Source organism: Palaemon carinicauda, chromosome 22 (genome assembly GCF_036898095.1).
Source record: "Palaemon carinicauda isolate YSFRI2023 chromosome 22, ASM3689809v2, whole genome shotgun sequence".
Taxonomy (NCBI): Eukaryota; Metazoa; Arthropoda; class Malacostraca; order Decapoda; family Palaemonidae; genus Palaemon; species Palaemon carinicauda.
The window spans coordinates 115,889,819-115,904,705 of record NC_090746.1 but is presented as its reverse complement, the minus strand read 5'-3'; the positions used below and the strand labels follow the sequence as shown (position 1 = coordinate 115,904,705).

Sequence of the window (14,887 nt, the reverse complement as noted above, 5' to 3'; positions counted from 1 at the left end):
GTCCTTCGTCTCATGAATCCATACTGCTGTTTCCCAATCTTTGCAATCTCTCTCAATCTTTCATCCAGTACCCTCTCAAAAACTTTCAAACCATGCTCTGTTCATTTAATTCCCTTGTAGTTACCACATTCCATGATATCACCTTCACGCTTAAATATAGATACCGATACCATTAGACTTCTCCCAGTCTTTAGGCATTATTTTCTCTTCCCATATGACTCTTAATAAATCCAGCAACCATTCTTCCCCATCTGTAGCTAGTATTTTGACCATTTCAATTTGAAACTCTGATGAACCTGGTGCTTTACCATTTTTCCTTTTACTCAATGCCCGCTTCATTTCTGTATTCCACACCACCATCATGTGCTTCTCCCAGCTCCTCTCTCTCAGTTTCAGTATTCAATAGTTGTTCAAAGTATTCACTTCACCTCCTCTTAATGTGTCCATCCTTCCCCACATCTCTTAGGTTACAATTGACTGTCAAAGTAAATGACAGCTGGTTCAGCCAGCAGTGTTGCCAATGGGGGCACAGAATATGAGGTAGCAAGGTTGCCTTTATCCAAATGTTTGGGAAACTACTTCCTCTGAAGCAATGAACGGGGCGATAAGGGTGAAAGTCAGCTTTCTGGTCACCCTCGCCTTGTTAAAGGACAGCCCTCCCCAGAGAAAATGGAGGAAAAGCATTAGGAGGAGACCTTCCCAATCTTGCAAAAGAGCATCGGTCCTGGCACTCTGGGGATCCTGGAATGGAGAGAAGAAAACCTGACATCGAAAGTTCAAGGGGGTGGTGAACAAGACAATCGATACTGACCAAATCCTCCTAAGTTTGTCAAAGACCTGACACAAGGTCCAAGGGGGTGGTGAACAAGTCAATCGATACTGACCAAATCCTCCTAAGTTTGTTAAAGACCTTACACATGGTCCAAGGGGGTGGTGAACAAGTCAATCGATACTGACCAAATCCTCCTAAGTTTGTCAAAGACCTGACACAAGGTCCACATGTCATTGATTACCGTACTTCGTTGACGAATTCAAGAGCCATTCCAACTAAGCTGAAGACATTTCCTATTTCTTGGGACGAAAGGTTTGTATACACATCGGAATAGATGGATGAATAGTCTGTAATTAGGGAGTGGTGTAAATATCAAATTTACACCATAGGAACACACAAAGCAAAAATCATCAGGCAATAGGTTTAGTTCTTATGAAAATAATAAGTAACACCTTCCAAATACCAATAAGAATTTACTCTTCAGCTATATCTAAAGAATATACAGTAACAGTATTACAGAAAAATAGGTTATCACCGTTTCATCATGCTTACCCGAAGAACTTCCTGACTGGCCTATTAAGCAGTGACCAAATAGCAAGAGTAAATCTAACGGGAAGAAACGTGAAGACGAAAAAGAAAGAATCTGCACACTGGAAGAACCCATAAGCAACAAATTTTTCAATCTGCAAAAGAAAAGGAAAAAAATCTAAGCATAGTGAAGACCTTTATTCATTTTATGCATAAGATGAAAGCACCCAATGGACATTAACGTACAGCAAATATACAGTTTAGCACAGATCATGTGTAATCATTAAGTGCTAAAACAAACATATACTAAGTGCAACTAAATATTGCTCGCATAGAGTACAAAAATTACAAATTTGGAAGTAATTGGTATTTTCCCTAACAGTATGCAAACCTGAGCACTTTACTATGGATACATGTTTTCAGCATAGCTGGAATCTAGCCATAACTTTAACGCCAGGTGTTACAACCCTCTGCTAATTGGTGGGGGTAGCGGGAGGGTAGGTGGGCCATCCCGTTCACACACTCACCCAGTGAGATCCCTCACTTTTGATTGCAGGCAGGACTTCATTTGGGGATATGTGATGGTGGGACAAGCATGAGTAGAGAGCTCAGGTTCATAGTTAGGAAAAATACGAGTGAACCCTCGTTTATCGCGGTAGATAGGTTCCAGACCCGGCCGCGATAGGTGAAAATCCGCGAAGTAGTGACACCATATTTACCTATTTATTTAACATGTATATTCAGACTTTTAAAACCTTCCCTTGTATGTAGTACTGTTAACAAAATGTTATTTTTATAATAAAATAAATTTTTGAATATACTTACCCGGTGATTATATAAGCTGCAGCTCTGCTGCTCGACAGAAAACTCTACGTTCAAAATCCGCCAGCGATCGCTATGCAGGTAGGGGGTGTACATCAACAGCGCCATCTGTCGGGCAGGTACTCAGTACTCAATGTAAACACAGAACTCAATTTTCTCCTCGGTCCACTGGGTCTCTATTGGGGAGGAAGGGAGGGTCCTTTAATATATAATCACCGGGTAAGTATATTCAAAAATTTATTTTATTATAAAAATAACATTTTTCAATATTAAACATGTTATTTTCATTAGTAGAATAAATTTTTGAATATACTTACCCGATAATCATGTAGCTGTCAACTCCGTTGCCCGACAGAATTCTACGGAAGGGATACGCCAGCGATCACTATACAAGAAGGGGGTGTACTCACCAGCACCACCTGTGGCCAGGTACTGCAGTACTTCTTGTTGACACCACCTCAATTTTTCCTCGGTCCACTGGTTCTCTATGGGGAGGAAGGGTGGGTCAATTAAATCATGATTATCGGGTAAGTATATTCAAAAATTTATTTTACTAATGAAAATAACATTTTTCAATATTAATCTTACCCGATAATCATGTAGCTGATTCACACCCAGGGAGGTGGGTGAAAACCAGTGTACATGTATATCAAGAAGCTAAGTATCCCGTATTTCATATTATCAGTTATTCAAAATAACAATGAAATTATAAGTACCTGGTAAGGAAGTCGACTTGAACCATTACTCTGCCTTTAATAAGTTCGTCTTCCTTACTGAGCGCAGCGTTCCTCTTAGGAGGCTGAACAACCCTAAGGTGCTGAAGTATAAAGGGCTGCAACCCATACTAAAGGACCTCTACACAACCTCTAACCTAGGCGCTTCTCAAGAACGAATTGACCACCCGCCAAATCAATTAGGATGCGGAAGGCTTCTAGCCTACCGTAACAACCCAAAAAACAACAATAAAAGCATTCAAGAGAAAGGTTAAAAAAGGTTATGGGATTAAGGGAATGTAGTGGCTGAGCCCTCACCTACTACTGCACTCGCTGCTACGAATGGTCCCAGGGTGTAGTAGTTCTCGTAAAGAGACTGGACATCTTTGAGATAAAATGATGCAAACACTGACTTGCTCCTCCAAAAAGTTGCATCCATAATACTCTGCAGAGAACGGTTCTGTTTAAAGGCCATCGAAGTGGCTACAGCTCTCACTTCGTGGGTCCTTACCTTCAGCAAAGCAAGGTCTTCATCCTTCATGTGAGAATGAGCTTCTCTAATCAGAAGCCTTATATAATATGAAACTGCGTTTTTGGACATAGGCATCGAAGGTTTCTTGATGGCACACCATAAGGCCTCTGATTGTCCTCGTATAGGTTTTGACCTTTTAAGATAGTATTTTAGAGCTCTGACAGGGCAAAGAACTCTCTCTAGCTCGTTACCCACCATGTTGGAAAGGCTAGGAATTTCGAACGATCTAGGCCAAGGACGTGAAGGAAGTTCATTTTTTGCTAAAAATCCGAGCTGTAAGGAACATGTTGCTGTTTCGGATGTGAATCCTATGTTCCTGCTGAAGGCGTGAACCTCACTAACTCTTTTGGCTGTTGCAAGGCAGACGAGGAAAAGAGTTTTGAGAGTAAGGTCTTTGAAAGAAGCTGACTGGAGAGGTTCAAACTTAGGAGACATAAGGAACCTTAAGACTACGTCTAGATTCCAGCCTGGAGTGGACAATCGACGTTCTTTAGAAGTCTCGAAAGATTTAAGGATGTCTTGTAGATCCTTGTTGGAGGAAAGATCCAAACCTCTGTGGCGGAGAACTGAAGCCAACATACTTCTGTACCCTTTGATCGTAGGAGCCGAAAGAGATCTAACATTCCTAAGATGTAACAGGAAGTCAGCAACTTGGGTTACAGAGGTATTGGTAGAGGAAACTGCATTGGCTCTGCACCAGCTTCGGAAGACTTCCCACTTGGATTGATAGACTCTACGAGTGGATATCCTCCTTGCTCTGGCAATCGCTCTGGCTGCCTCCTTCGAAAAGCCTCTAGCTCTAGCGAGTCTTTCGACAGTCTGAAGGCAGTCAGACGAAGAGCGTGGAGGTTTGGATGTACCTTCTTTACGTGAGGCTGACGTAGAAGGTCCACTCTTAGAGGGAGAGTCCTGGGAACGTCGACCAGCCATTGTAGTACCTCTGTGAACCATTCTCTTGCAGGCCAAAGGGGAGCAACCAGCGTCAGCCGTGTCCCTTCGTGAGAGACGAACTTCTGAATGACTCTGTTGATGATCTTGAACGGCGGGAATGCATATAGCTCGAGATGGGACCAATCCAGCAGAAAAGCATCCACGTGAACTGCTGCTGGGTCTGGAACTGGGGAACAGTACAAAGGGAGCCTCTTGGTCATGGAGGTGGCGAACAGATCTATCGTTGGCTGACCCCACAAGGTCCAAAGTCTGTTGCACACGCTCTTGTGAAGGGTCCATTCCGTGGGGATGACTTGATCTTTCCTGCTGAGGCGATCTGCCGAGACGTTCATATTGCCCTGAATGAACCTCGTTACCAGTGAGAGGTTTAGACTTCTTGACCAAATGAGGAGGTCCCTTGCTATCTCGTACAGCTTCCTCGAATGGGTCCCTCCCTGCTTGGAGATGTATGCCAAGCCTGTGGTGTTGTCGGAGTTCACCTCCACCACCTTGTTTAGCAGGAGGGACTTGAAGTTCATTAAAGCCAGATGAACTGCCAGCAACTCCTTGCAGTTGATGTGAAGCGTTTCCTGTTCCTTGTTCCATGTTCCCGAGCATTCCTGTCCGTCCAAGGTCGCGCCCCAGCCCGAGTCTGATGCGTCCGAATAGAGATGAAGATTGGGGGTCTGAACCGCTAACGATAGACCCTCCTTGAGAAGGATGTTGGTCTTCCACCACATGAGAGTAGTCTTCATCTCTTTGGTAACAGGAATAGAGACCGCTTCGAGCGTCATATTCTTGTCCCAGTGAGCTGCTAGATGGAATTGAAGGGGGCGGAGGTTGAGTCTCCCTAACTCGGTGAACAGGGCTAACGATGACAGGGTCCCTGTTAGACTCATCCACTGTCTCACCGAGCATCTGTTCCTCTTCAGCATGCTCAGAATGCACTCTAGGGCTTGGCTGATTCTTGGGGCCGACGGAAAAGCCCGAAAAGCTTGACTCCGAATCTCCTTTCCCAGGTAAACGATGGTTTGGGAAGGAATAAGCTGGGACTTTTCTAAGTTGACCAAAAGACCCAGTTCCTTGATCAAGTCCAAAGTCCAGTTGAGACTCTCCAGACAGCGACGACTTGTGGGGGCTCTTAACAGCCAGTCGTCTAAATAAAGGGAGGCTCTGATGTCCGCCAAGTGGAGGAATTTCGCAATATTCCTCATCAGTCGCGTAAACACCATAGGCGCCGTGCTTAGGCCAAAACACAGGGCTTGGAATTGGTACACAACCTTTCCAAAAACGAATCTCAGGAAAGGTTGGGAGTCTGGATGAATAGGAACGTGAAAGTAAGCGTCTTTCAGATCCAACGAGACCATCCAGTCCTCCTGCCTGACCGCTGCTAGGACCGACTTCGTCGTCTCCATAGTGAACGTCTGCTTGGTGACATAAGCATTGAGCGCACTGACGTCCAGCACCGGTCTCCAACCTCCTGTCTTCTTGGCCACCAGAAAGAGACGGTTGTAGAAGCCCGGGGATTGATGGTCCCGGACTATCACCACTGCCTCCTTCTGTAACAGGAGCGACACCTCTTGGTGTAACGCTAGCCTCTTGTCCTTTTCCTTGTAGTTGGGAGAGAGGTTGATGGGAGAAGTGGTCAGAGGGGGATTGCGGCAGAATGGTATCCTGTAACCCTCCCTTAGCCACTTGACAGACTGGGCGTCTGCACCTCTTCTTTCCCAAGCTTGCCAGAAGATCTTGAGTCTGGCTCCTACTGCTGTCTGGAGAGGAGGAGAGTCAATGTTTGCCTTTCGAAGGCTTGGGACCTTTCTTGGACCTGCCCCTGAAACCGTCTGGACGGGTACTTCCTCGGCTGGGGGCTCTGCCACGAAAGGGCGGAATAAATCTTGTAGCAGGAGTATCGGCCACTGGGGTGCGGTAAGTTCTAGGAACCGAAGGAGCAACCTTAGCCTTACGTACTGAAGAGGCCACAAGGTCATGAGTGTCCTTCTGAATAAGAGCCGCAGACAATTCCTTGATAAGGTCCTCAGGAAACAGGAACTTAGAAAGCGGAGCAAAAAGTAACTGAGACCTTTGACAAGAGGTGATACCAGTGGAAAGGAAGGTGCAAAGTTGTTCCCTTTTCTTGAGTACTCCCGAAAAAAACATGGAGGCAAGTTCGCCGGAACCATCGCGAATTGCTTTATCCATACAGGACATTATAAGCATGGCCGAGTCCTTGTCAGATGGGGCAGTCTTCTTGCTCAAGGCCCCCAGGCACCAGTCGAGAAAATTAAAAATCTCAAAGGCGCGAAAGACTCCCTTTAAGAAGTGGTCTAAGTCAGAAAAGGTCCAGCAGACCTTAGAGCGCCTCATAGCCGACCTTCGTGGAGAGTCAACCAAACTTGAGAAGTCAGCCTGGGCAGAGGCAGGGATTCCCAAGCCTGGTTCCTCTCCTGTGGCATACCATACGCCCGCCTTAGAAGTCAGCTTAGTAGGTGGAAACATGAATGACGTCTTCCCTAGTTGCTGCTTGGACTGCAACCAATCCCCTAACATTCTCAAAGCTCTCTTAGAAGATCTAGCGAAGACGAGGTTAGTGTAGGCAGACTTAACAGGTTGCATGCCTAGAGAAAACTCTGATGGAGGAGAGCGAGGGGTAGCAGAAACAAAGTGATCCGGGTAAACTTCTCTGAAAAGAGCCAGGACCTTGCGAAAGTCAATGGAGGGTGGTAACGACTTGGGTTCCTCCACGTCAGAAGAGGGATCATCCAGGTGCGCAGCTTCCTCCTCAGAAACCTCATCACCTGAGGGTTGAGAAGCGAGAGGTAAAGTTACAGCGGTATGCTGAACGGCAGAATCCTGACAAGCGGGTGAATATACACTTGCGGATTCATCCTCAAGTCTCTGTTGAAGGGGATGAGGGCTGGTAATGACAAAGTCATGAGGCTGGGAAGAAGGAGGCTCTGCGGGAGTCTGGGGAGCAAGCGTGGTGAGAGGCGACTGTAGTAAAACCTGAGGTTCAAGCTGCAAAGACTGCTCAAGCTGAGGAGAAAGAGGTAGATGCATGCGTTGAGGTGGCTGACTCATTGCATGAGGTTCATGTCTCAAGAGTTGCGCTTGCTTCAAGGGTTGAGGTGGCTGCGCAGTAAGAGGTTCCTGTCTCACGAGTTGAGGTTCTTGAGGTGGGTGCTGCGAGAGTTGAGGTGGCGGCTGCGCAGAAAGAGGCTCCTGTCTCACGAGTTGAGGTTCTTGAGGTGCTTGCCTCGAGAGTTGAGGTTCTCGCCTCGAGGAAAGTGGAGGTATCAGCTGCGAGAGCTGAGGTGGCTGCCTCAAGGATGGCAGAGGTTGTCGTACCTCAAGAGGTTGCTGCCTCAAGGATGGTCTTACTGCAAGAAACTCTTGCCTCAAAGGTAGAGGAGGTTGTAAGGCATAAGACTCCTGTCCCCATTGTTGAGGAGGTTGCCGCGTGGTAAGAGGTTCCTGCCTCAACGAAGGTGGAGGTTGCTGCACAACGCTGGTATCTGGCAACTCCCAACGCGGTAGCTCACGCATGGAGGTAGCTTGAGGAACCTCAACTTCGTACGTCTGGCAGACTGGACTGCGTAGAGGAGGAGGAGCGCTCGCAGGAGGAGGAGTAACCTTCTCTGCCTGAAACTCACGCATCAATACCGCAAGCTGCGACTGCATAGACTGCAGCAAAGCCATCTTGGGATCAACAGACGTTGAGGTCTGTTGAGGCAGAGCCTTAACAGAAGTTGAGGTCTGTTGAGGCATCGCCTTACCTCTCTTAGGAGGCGTGCAGTCACCTGATGACTGCGGCGAGTCAGAGCTAGCCCAATGACTACATCCGGGCTGTAGAACTCGTGCGGTCTGGACTTTACGCTTAAGAGGTCTTGAGACCTGAGTCCAGCGTTTTCTCCCCGAAAATTCTTCTGCAGACGAGGGAAATAAGGGCTCAATCGTCTGAGAGTGGAAGTGACGATCTCTGTAAGATACGCCCGCAACCACCGAGGATACTGCTGTGCGCCGATCAAGGCCTGCCGAACCCTTTTGCCCTTCGACATTGCTTCTCCCCTGGGCTTGGGAGCTTGCAAGAGGTCCCGGACTGGGAGGACGACTGGCACGCACAGAAGTACCCTCACGCACAACACTGACACTGACACTAGTACTCGGCACAGCACTGGCACTACCACTTCCCACTGCACTTTTCACTTTAAGTTCCTTGACGTCTGCCAAGAGGAACTTGTGGTCACTCACTACCGACTCCACTTTATCACCTAAAGCCTGAATGGCACGTAAAACATCAGACATATCAGGCTGAGCACAAATAGTAGGATCGGGGGTAGCCACTACAGGGGGAGGAAAAGGTTGAGGATCATGGGGTGAGGAATAAAGCGAAGAGCGAGCCGAACTCCTCCTAACTCTCTCTCTCTCTAACTTAGTGGTATACTTGAGGAATCGAACAAAATCAAGTTCCGAAAGTCCGGCGCATTCCTCACATCGATCTTCCAACTGACAGGATTTTCCCCTACAGTCGGAACAAACGGTGTGAGGATCAACCGAGGCCTTCGGAATACGCCTAATACAAGTCCTACATCGTCTTTGGGGAGGAGCTTGAGAAAGGTCGGACATCTTGAATCAAAGAACAGTCAAGGGGGGATTCCAATTAAAGCAAAATATCGTTAACCATTAATCAAATCAATCTAAAAGCTATCTAAGCTAAGAGACAAGTTTCCTGTATAGCGAAAGCTGAAATCTTAGAGCAATACTTCACCAAAAACCGTGAACAAGACTCCAAAATTATAAGCGTATCCATGTAGGTCTTGCCGGAAGCACGCCAGAGGAAAAATTGATGTGGTGTCAACAAGAAGTACTGCAGTACCTGGCCACAGGTGGCGCTGGTGAGTACACCCCCTTCTTGTATAGTGATCGCTGGCGTATCCCTTCCGTAGAATTCTGTCGGGCAACGGAGTTGACAGCTACATGATTATCGGGTAAGATTAATATTGAAAATTAGCCGGTGATTATATAAGCTGATTCACACCCAGGGGGGTGGGTAGAGACCAGCAATAATTGTTTACATTATTATGAGCTAAGGATTTTTTATTTCATTTTAGCAGTTATTCAAAATAACAAACATAAAATAAATAAGTACCTGGTAAGGAAGTCGACTTGAACAATTACTCTGCCTTTTTAAGTACGTCTTCCTTACGGAGCCTCGCGATCCTCTTAGGATGCTGAGCGACCCCTAGGAGCTGAAGTATCAAGGGTTGCAACCCATACTACAGGACCTCATCAAAACCTCTAATCTAGGCGCTTCTCAAGAAAGAATTTGACCACCCGCCAAATCAACCAGGATGCGAAAGGCTTCTTAGCCTTCCGGACAACCCAAAAACAATAATAAAAAACATTTCAAGAGAAAGATTAAAAAGGTTATGGAATTAGGGGAATGTAGTGGTTGAGCCCTCACCCACTACTGCACTCGCTGCTACGAATGGTCCCAGGGTGTAGCAGTTCTCATAAAGAGACTGGACATCTTTAAGATAAAAAGACGCGAACACTGACTTGCTTCTCCAATAGGTTGCGTCCATTATACTCTGCAGAGATCTATTTTGTTTAAAGGCCACTGAAGTTGCGACAGCTCTGACTTCATGTGTCCTTACCTTCAGCAAAGCTTGGTCTTCCTCACTCAGATGGGAATGAGCTTCTCGCATCAACAGTCTGATATAATAAGATAAGGCATTCTTTGACATAGGCAAAGAAGGTTTCTTAATAGAACACCATAAAGCTTCTGACTGTCCTCGTAAAGGTTTAGTTCGTCTTAAATAGAACTTAAGAGCTCTAACAGGGCATAAGACTCTTTCTAGTTCATTTCCAACCATATTTGAAAGGCTTGGAATATCGAATGATTTCGGCCAAGGACGAGAAGGTAGCTCGTTTTTGGCTAGAAAACCAAGCTGTAAAGAACATGTAGCCGTTTCAGATGAAAATCCGATGTTCCTGCTGAAGGCGTGAATCTCACTGACTCTTTTAGCTGTGGCCAAGCAAACCAGGAAAAGAGTCTTTAAAGTGAGATCTTTAAAGGAGGCTGATTGTAGTGGCTCGAACCTTTCTGACATAAGGAATCTTAGTACCACGTCTAAATTCCAACCAGGTGTAGCCAAACGACGCTCCTTCGTGGTCTCAAAAGACTTAAGGAGGTCCTGTAGATCTTTGTTGTTGGAAAGATCTAAGCCTCTGTGACGGAAGACTGATGCCAACATGCTTCTGAAACCTTTGATAGTGGGAGCTGAAAGAGATCTTTCTTTCCTCAGGTATAATAGGAAGTCAGCTATTTGGGTTACAGAGGTACTGGTTGAGGATACTGATACTGACTTGCACCAGTTTCGGAAGACTTCCCACTTCGACTGGTAGACTCTAAGAGTGGATGTCCTCCTTGCTCTAGCAATCGCCCTGGCTGCCTCCTTCGAAAAGCCTCTAGCTCTAGAGAGTCTTTCGATAGTCTGAAGGCAGTCAGACGAAGAGCGTGGAGGCCTTGGTGTACCTTCTTTACGTGTGGCTGACGTAGAAGGTCCACCCTTAGAGGAAGAGTTCTGGGAACGTCCACTAGCCATTGAAGTACCTCGGTGAACCATTCTCTCGCGGGCCAGAGGGGAGCAACTAACGTCAACCTTGTCCCTTCGTGAGAGGCGAACTTCTGCAGTACCTTGTTGACAATCTTGAACGGGGGGAATGCATAAAGGTCTAGATGTGACCAATCCAGTAGAAAGGCATCTATATGAACTGCTGCTGGGTCCGGGATTGGTGAGCAATATATTGGGAGCCTCTTGGTCATCGAGGTTGCGAAGAGATCTATGGTAGGCTGGCCCCATGTGGCCCACAGTCTCTTGCACACATCCTTGTGTAGGGTCCATTCTGTTGGAATGATTTGTCCCTTCCGACTGAGGCAATCTGCCATGACATTCAAGTTGCCTTGGATGAACCTCGTTACTAGAGAAAGGTTTAGATCTTTTGACCAGGTGAGGAGGTCCCTTGCGATCTCGTACAACGTCATAGAATGGGTCCCTCCTTGCTTGGAGATGTACGCCAAAGCCGTGGTGTTGTCCGAGTTCACCTCCACCACTTTGCCTTGAAGGAGGGACTTGAAGCTTTTCAAGGCCAGATGAACTGCCAGTAGCTCCTTGCAGTTGATATGTAACGTTCTTTGATGCGAGTTCCAAGTTCCCGAGCATTCCCGACCGTCTAATGTCGCACCCCAGCCCGTGTCCGATGCGTCCGAGAAGAGAACGTGGTTGGGGGTCTGAACAGCCAGGGGCAGACCCTCTCTGAGGCTGATACTGTCCTTCCACCAAGTCAGGGACGACTTCATCTTCTCGGAAATGGGGATCGAGACCGCTTCTAGCGTCCTGTCCTTTTTCCAGTAAACAGCTAGGTGAAATTGAAGGGGACGGAGGTGTAGTCTCCCTAACGAAACGAACTGTTCCAGGGATGATAGCGTCCCTATCAGACTCATCCACTGTCTGACTGAACATCGTTCCTTCTTCAGCATGTTCTGGATGCATACCTGGGCTTGACTTGTTCTGGGGGCCGACGGAAAAGCCCGAAAAGCTTGACTGTGAATCTCCATCCCTAAATACACAATAGTTTGGGATGGGACCAGTTGAGACTTTTCTATATTGACCAGGAGACCCAATTCCTTGATCAGATCTAGAGTCCACTTTAGATTCTCCAGACAGCGACGACTGGAAGAGGCTCTTAGAAGCCAGTCGTCCAAATAGAGGGAAGCTCTGATGTCCGCTAAATGAAGGAATTTGGCTATATTCCTCATCAGCCTCGTAAACACAAGAGGAGCTGTGCTTAGGCCAAAGCACAGGGCTTGAGATTGGTAGACAACCTTTTCGTAAACAAATCTCAGAAAAGGTTGGGAGTCTGGGTGGATGGGGACGTGAAAGTATGCGTCCCTTAGGTCTAAAGAGACCATCCAGTCTTCCTTTCTGACCGCTGCTAGAACAGACTTTGTGGTCTCCATGGCGAACGTCTGCTTTGTGACAAAGACATTCAGCGCACTGACGTCTAGCAACGGCCTCCACCCTCCTGTCTTCTTTACCACTAAGAAGAGACGGTTGTAGAAGCCCGGGGATTGATGGTCCCGGACTTTGACTAACGCTCCCTTTTCTAGTAAGAGAGACACCTCCTGCTTCAAAGCTCGTCTCTTGTCTTCCTCTCTGTACCTGGGAGAGAGATCGATGGGACACGTTGCTAGAGGGGGTTTGCGAACAAACGGGATCTTGTACCCTTCTCTGAGCAGCTTCACAGATTGTGCATCTGCGCCTCTTGCCTCCCAGGTCTGCCAGAAGTTCTTGAGTCTGGCTCCCACTGCTGTCTGAAGAAGGAGGCAGTCAGACTCTGCCTTTAAAGGACTTGGTACCTTTCTTCTTCCCACGTCTCCCTTCGGCACGAGCACCTCCTCTGCTGGAGGCTCTGCCACGAAAGGGCGGAATGAATCTGGACGCTGGAGTGTCCATCCTGGGTCTTGACACGGAAGGCAAAGGGGTGGCTTTGCGGGCAGAGGACGCAACCAGGTCATGGGTGTCCTTCTGAATCAAAGAGGCAGCAATCTCCTTAATCAAGTCCTCTGGAAAAAGGCACTTTGAGAGGGGAGCAAAAAGGAGTTCAGATCTGACATGGTGTTACTCCAGCTGACAGGAAAGAGCAAAGGTTCTCCCGTTTCTTGAGGACCCCGGATACGAACGAAGCCGCAAGTTCACTAGATCCGTCTCGTATGGCCTTGTCCATGCAGGACATTATGAGCAAGGAAGATTCCTTGTCAGACGAGGAGATCTTCCTGCTCAAAGCTCCCAGACACCAGTCCAAAAAATTAAAGACCTCGAAGGCTCTAAACACTCCTTTCAAAAGATGGTCTAAGTCCGTAGGAGACCAGCATATCTTAGAGCGTCTCATGGCTAGCCTGCGGGGAGAGTCTACCAGGCTTGAGAAGTCGCCCTGGGCAGAGGCAGGAACTCCCAAGCCGAGAACTTCTCCCGTGGCATACCAGACGCTCGATCTGGAAGAGAGTCTCGCAGGGGGAAAAGAAAACGCTGTCTTCCCTAGGTCCTTTTTGGACTGCATCCAGTCTCCTAAAACTCGTAAAGCTCTCTTGGACGAGCGGGCGAGGACGAGTTTCGTAAAGGCAGGCGCGGATGACTGCGTACCTGAAGCAAACTCTGATGGAGGGGAGCGTGGGGCCGCAGACACAAACTGGTCCGGATACATCTCTTTGAACAGAGCAAGAACTTTTCTAAAGTCCAAAGAGGGTTGCGTGGTCTTGGGTTCGTCAAGGTCCGTATGTGGGTCATCAATGTGTGCCGCGTCGTCATCATCAGAGAGTCCATCATCTGAGAATTGAGGAGGCAGCGGCAAAGGAGTAGGAATCGGCTGGTCAGCTGAGTCCGGCAGCACGGGTGCACGCGTGACTGAACCGGACGCAACGTCATGGAACTGTTGCCCAGTCTGTGAACTGGCAACAACCATAGCAGCGCGGGGACGCATAGCGTCTACTCCAGACTGTTTAGTCTGATGTGGGCGAGCAGAGGTAACCACAATGGGTTGCGGAGGTTGACGCACCACGTCAAAACAAAACAACTTAGACTGTTGTTGTACCTCGCGAACGTCAACGGAAGGTTCCGTGCGTCGCTGAACGTCAACATGCGGCTGGCAGCGCATGGGTGGCGGGACTCTCTCAGCTGGAGTGCGGCCGAAGGTCGCCTCAGCGTCCACAGGACACACACCCGTGGGTGGTTGTAGGCTAGAGGTTGGTGCAGCGTCAACCTTCTCCGCACGAAAGTCCTGCATCAATGACGTTAACCGAGACTGCATGGTCTGCAGCAAAGACCACTTAGGGTCTACAGGAGCAGGTGCGGCAACAGACGGTGTGACTGCCTGATGCGGTACCGCTTTGCCTCTCTTAGGAGGTGAGCAGTCGTCGGAAGACTGCAGCGAGTCCGAACTGACCCAGTGGCTACAACTGGGCCGTTGGACTTGCGCGGAAGGGACCGACTTGCGCTTAAGAGGCCGCGAGACCTTGGTCCATGGTTTCTTACGAGAAACCTCTTCCGCAGACGAGGAATAAATGGGCTCTCTCGTCTTTGTGTGGGTGGGGCGATCTTGGGTAGATACGCCTGAAACCACGGAGGGAACGTCTGTTCGCTGATTAAAGCCTCTCGAACCCTTTGGTCGTACGACATTGCTTCTCCCCTGGGCTTGGGAGCTTGCAAGAGGTCCCGGACTGGGAGGACGACAGGCACGAACAGACGAACCCTCAAGCGCAACACTATCCACAACACTATCACTCACTTTATCACTACCCACTGCACTCTTACACTTCAGCTTCTTGACGTCTGCCATGAGCTGGTTGCGGTCACTAGCCAAGGACTCGACTCTCTCACCCAGAGCTTGGATGGCACGCATCATATCTGCCATCGAAGGTTCTTGAGTGCTAGAAGGGGGATCAGGAGCAACCACTACAGGGGTAGGAATAGGTTGTGGGGCATGAGGATAGGAAAATTCAACGGAGCGAGACGAACTTCTCCTGACTCTATC

At 48.1% G+C, this 14,887-nt stretch overlaps 1 protein-coding gene across 2 annotated transcripts in view; it reads right to left on the bottom strand.

Annotated features, from left to right (window-relative positions):
* LOC137616713 (transmembrane anterior posterior transformation protein 1 homolog) overlaps positions 1-14,887 on the bottom strand; it is an 83,333-nt gene that overhangs the window by 34,376 nt on the left and 34,070 nt on the right. For both annotated transcript variants that reach the window (XM_068346715.1, XM_068346716.1), the window contains one exon: positions 1,325-1,455. In XM_068346715.1, coding sequence (XP_068202816.1) covers positions 1,325-1,455 — 131 coding nt within the window. The remainder of the gene's footprint in view (positions 1-1,324; positions 1,456-14,887) is intronic.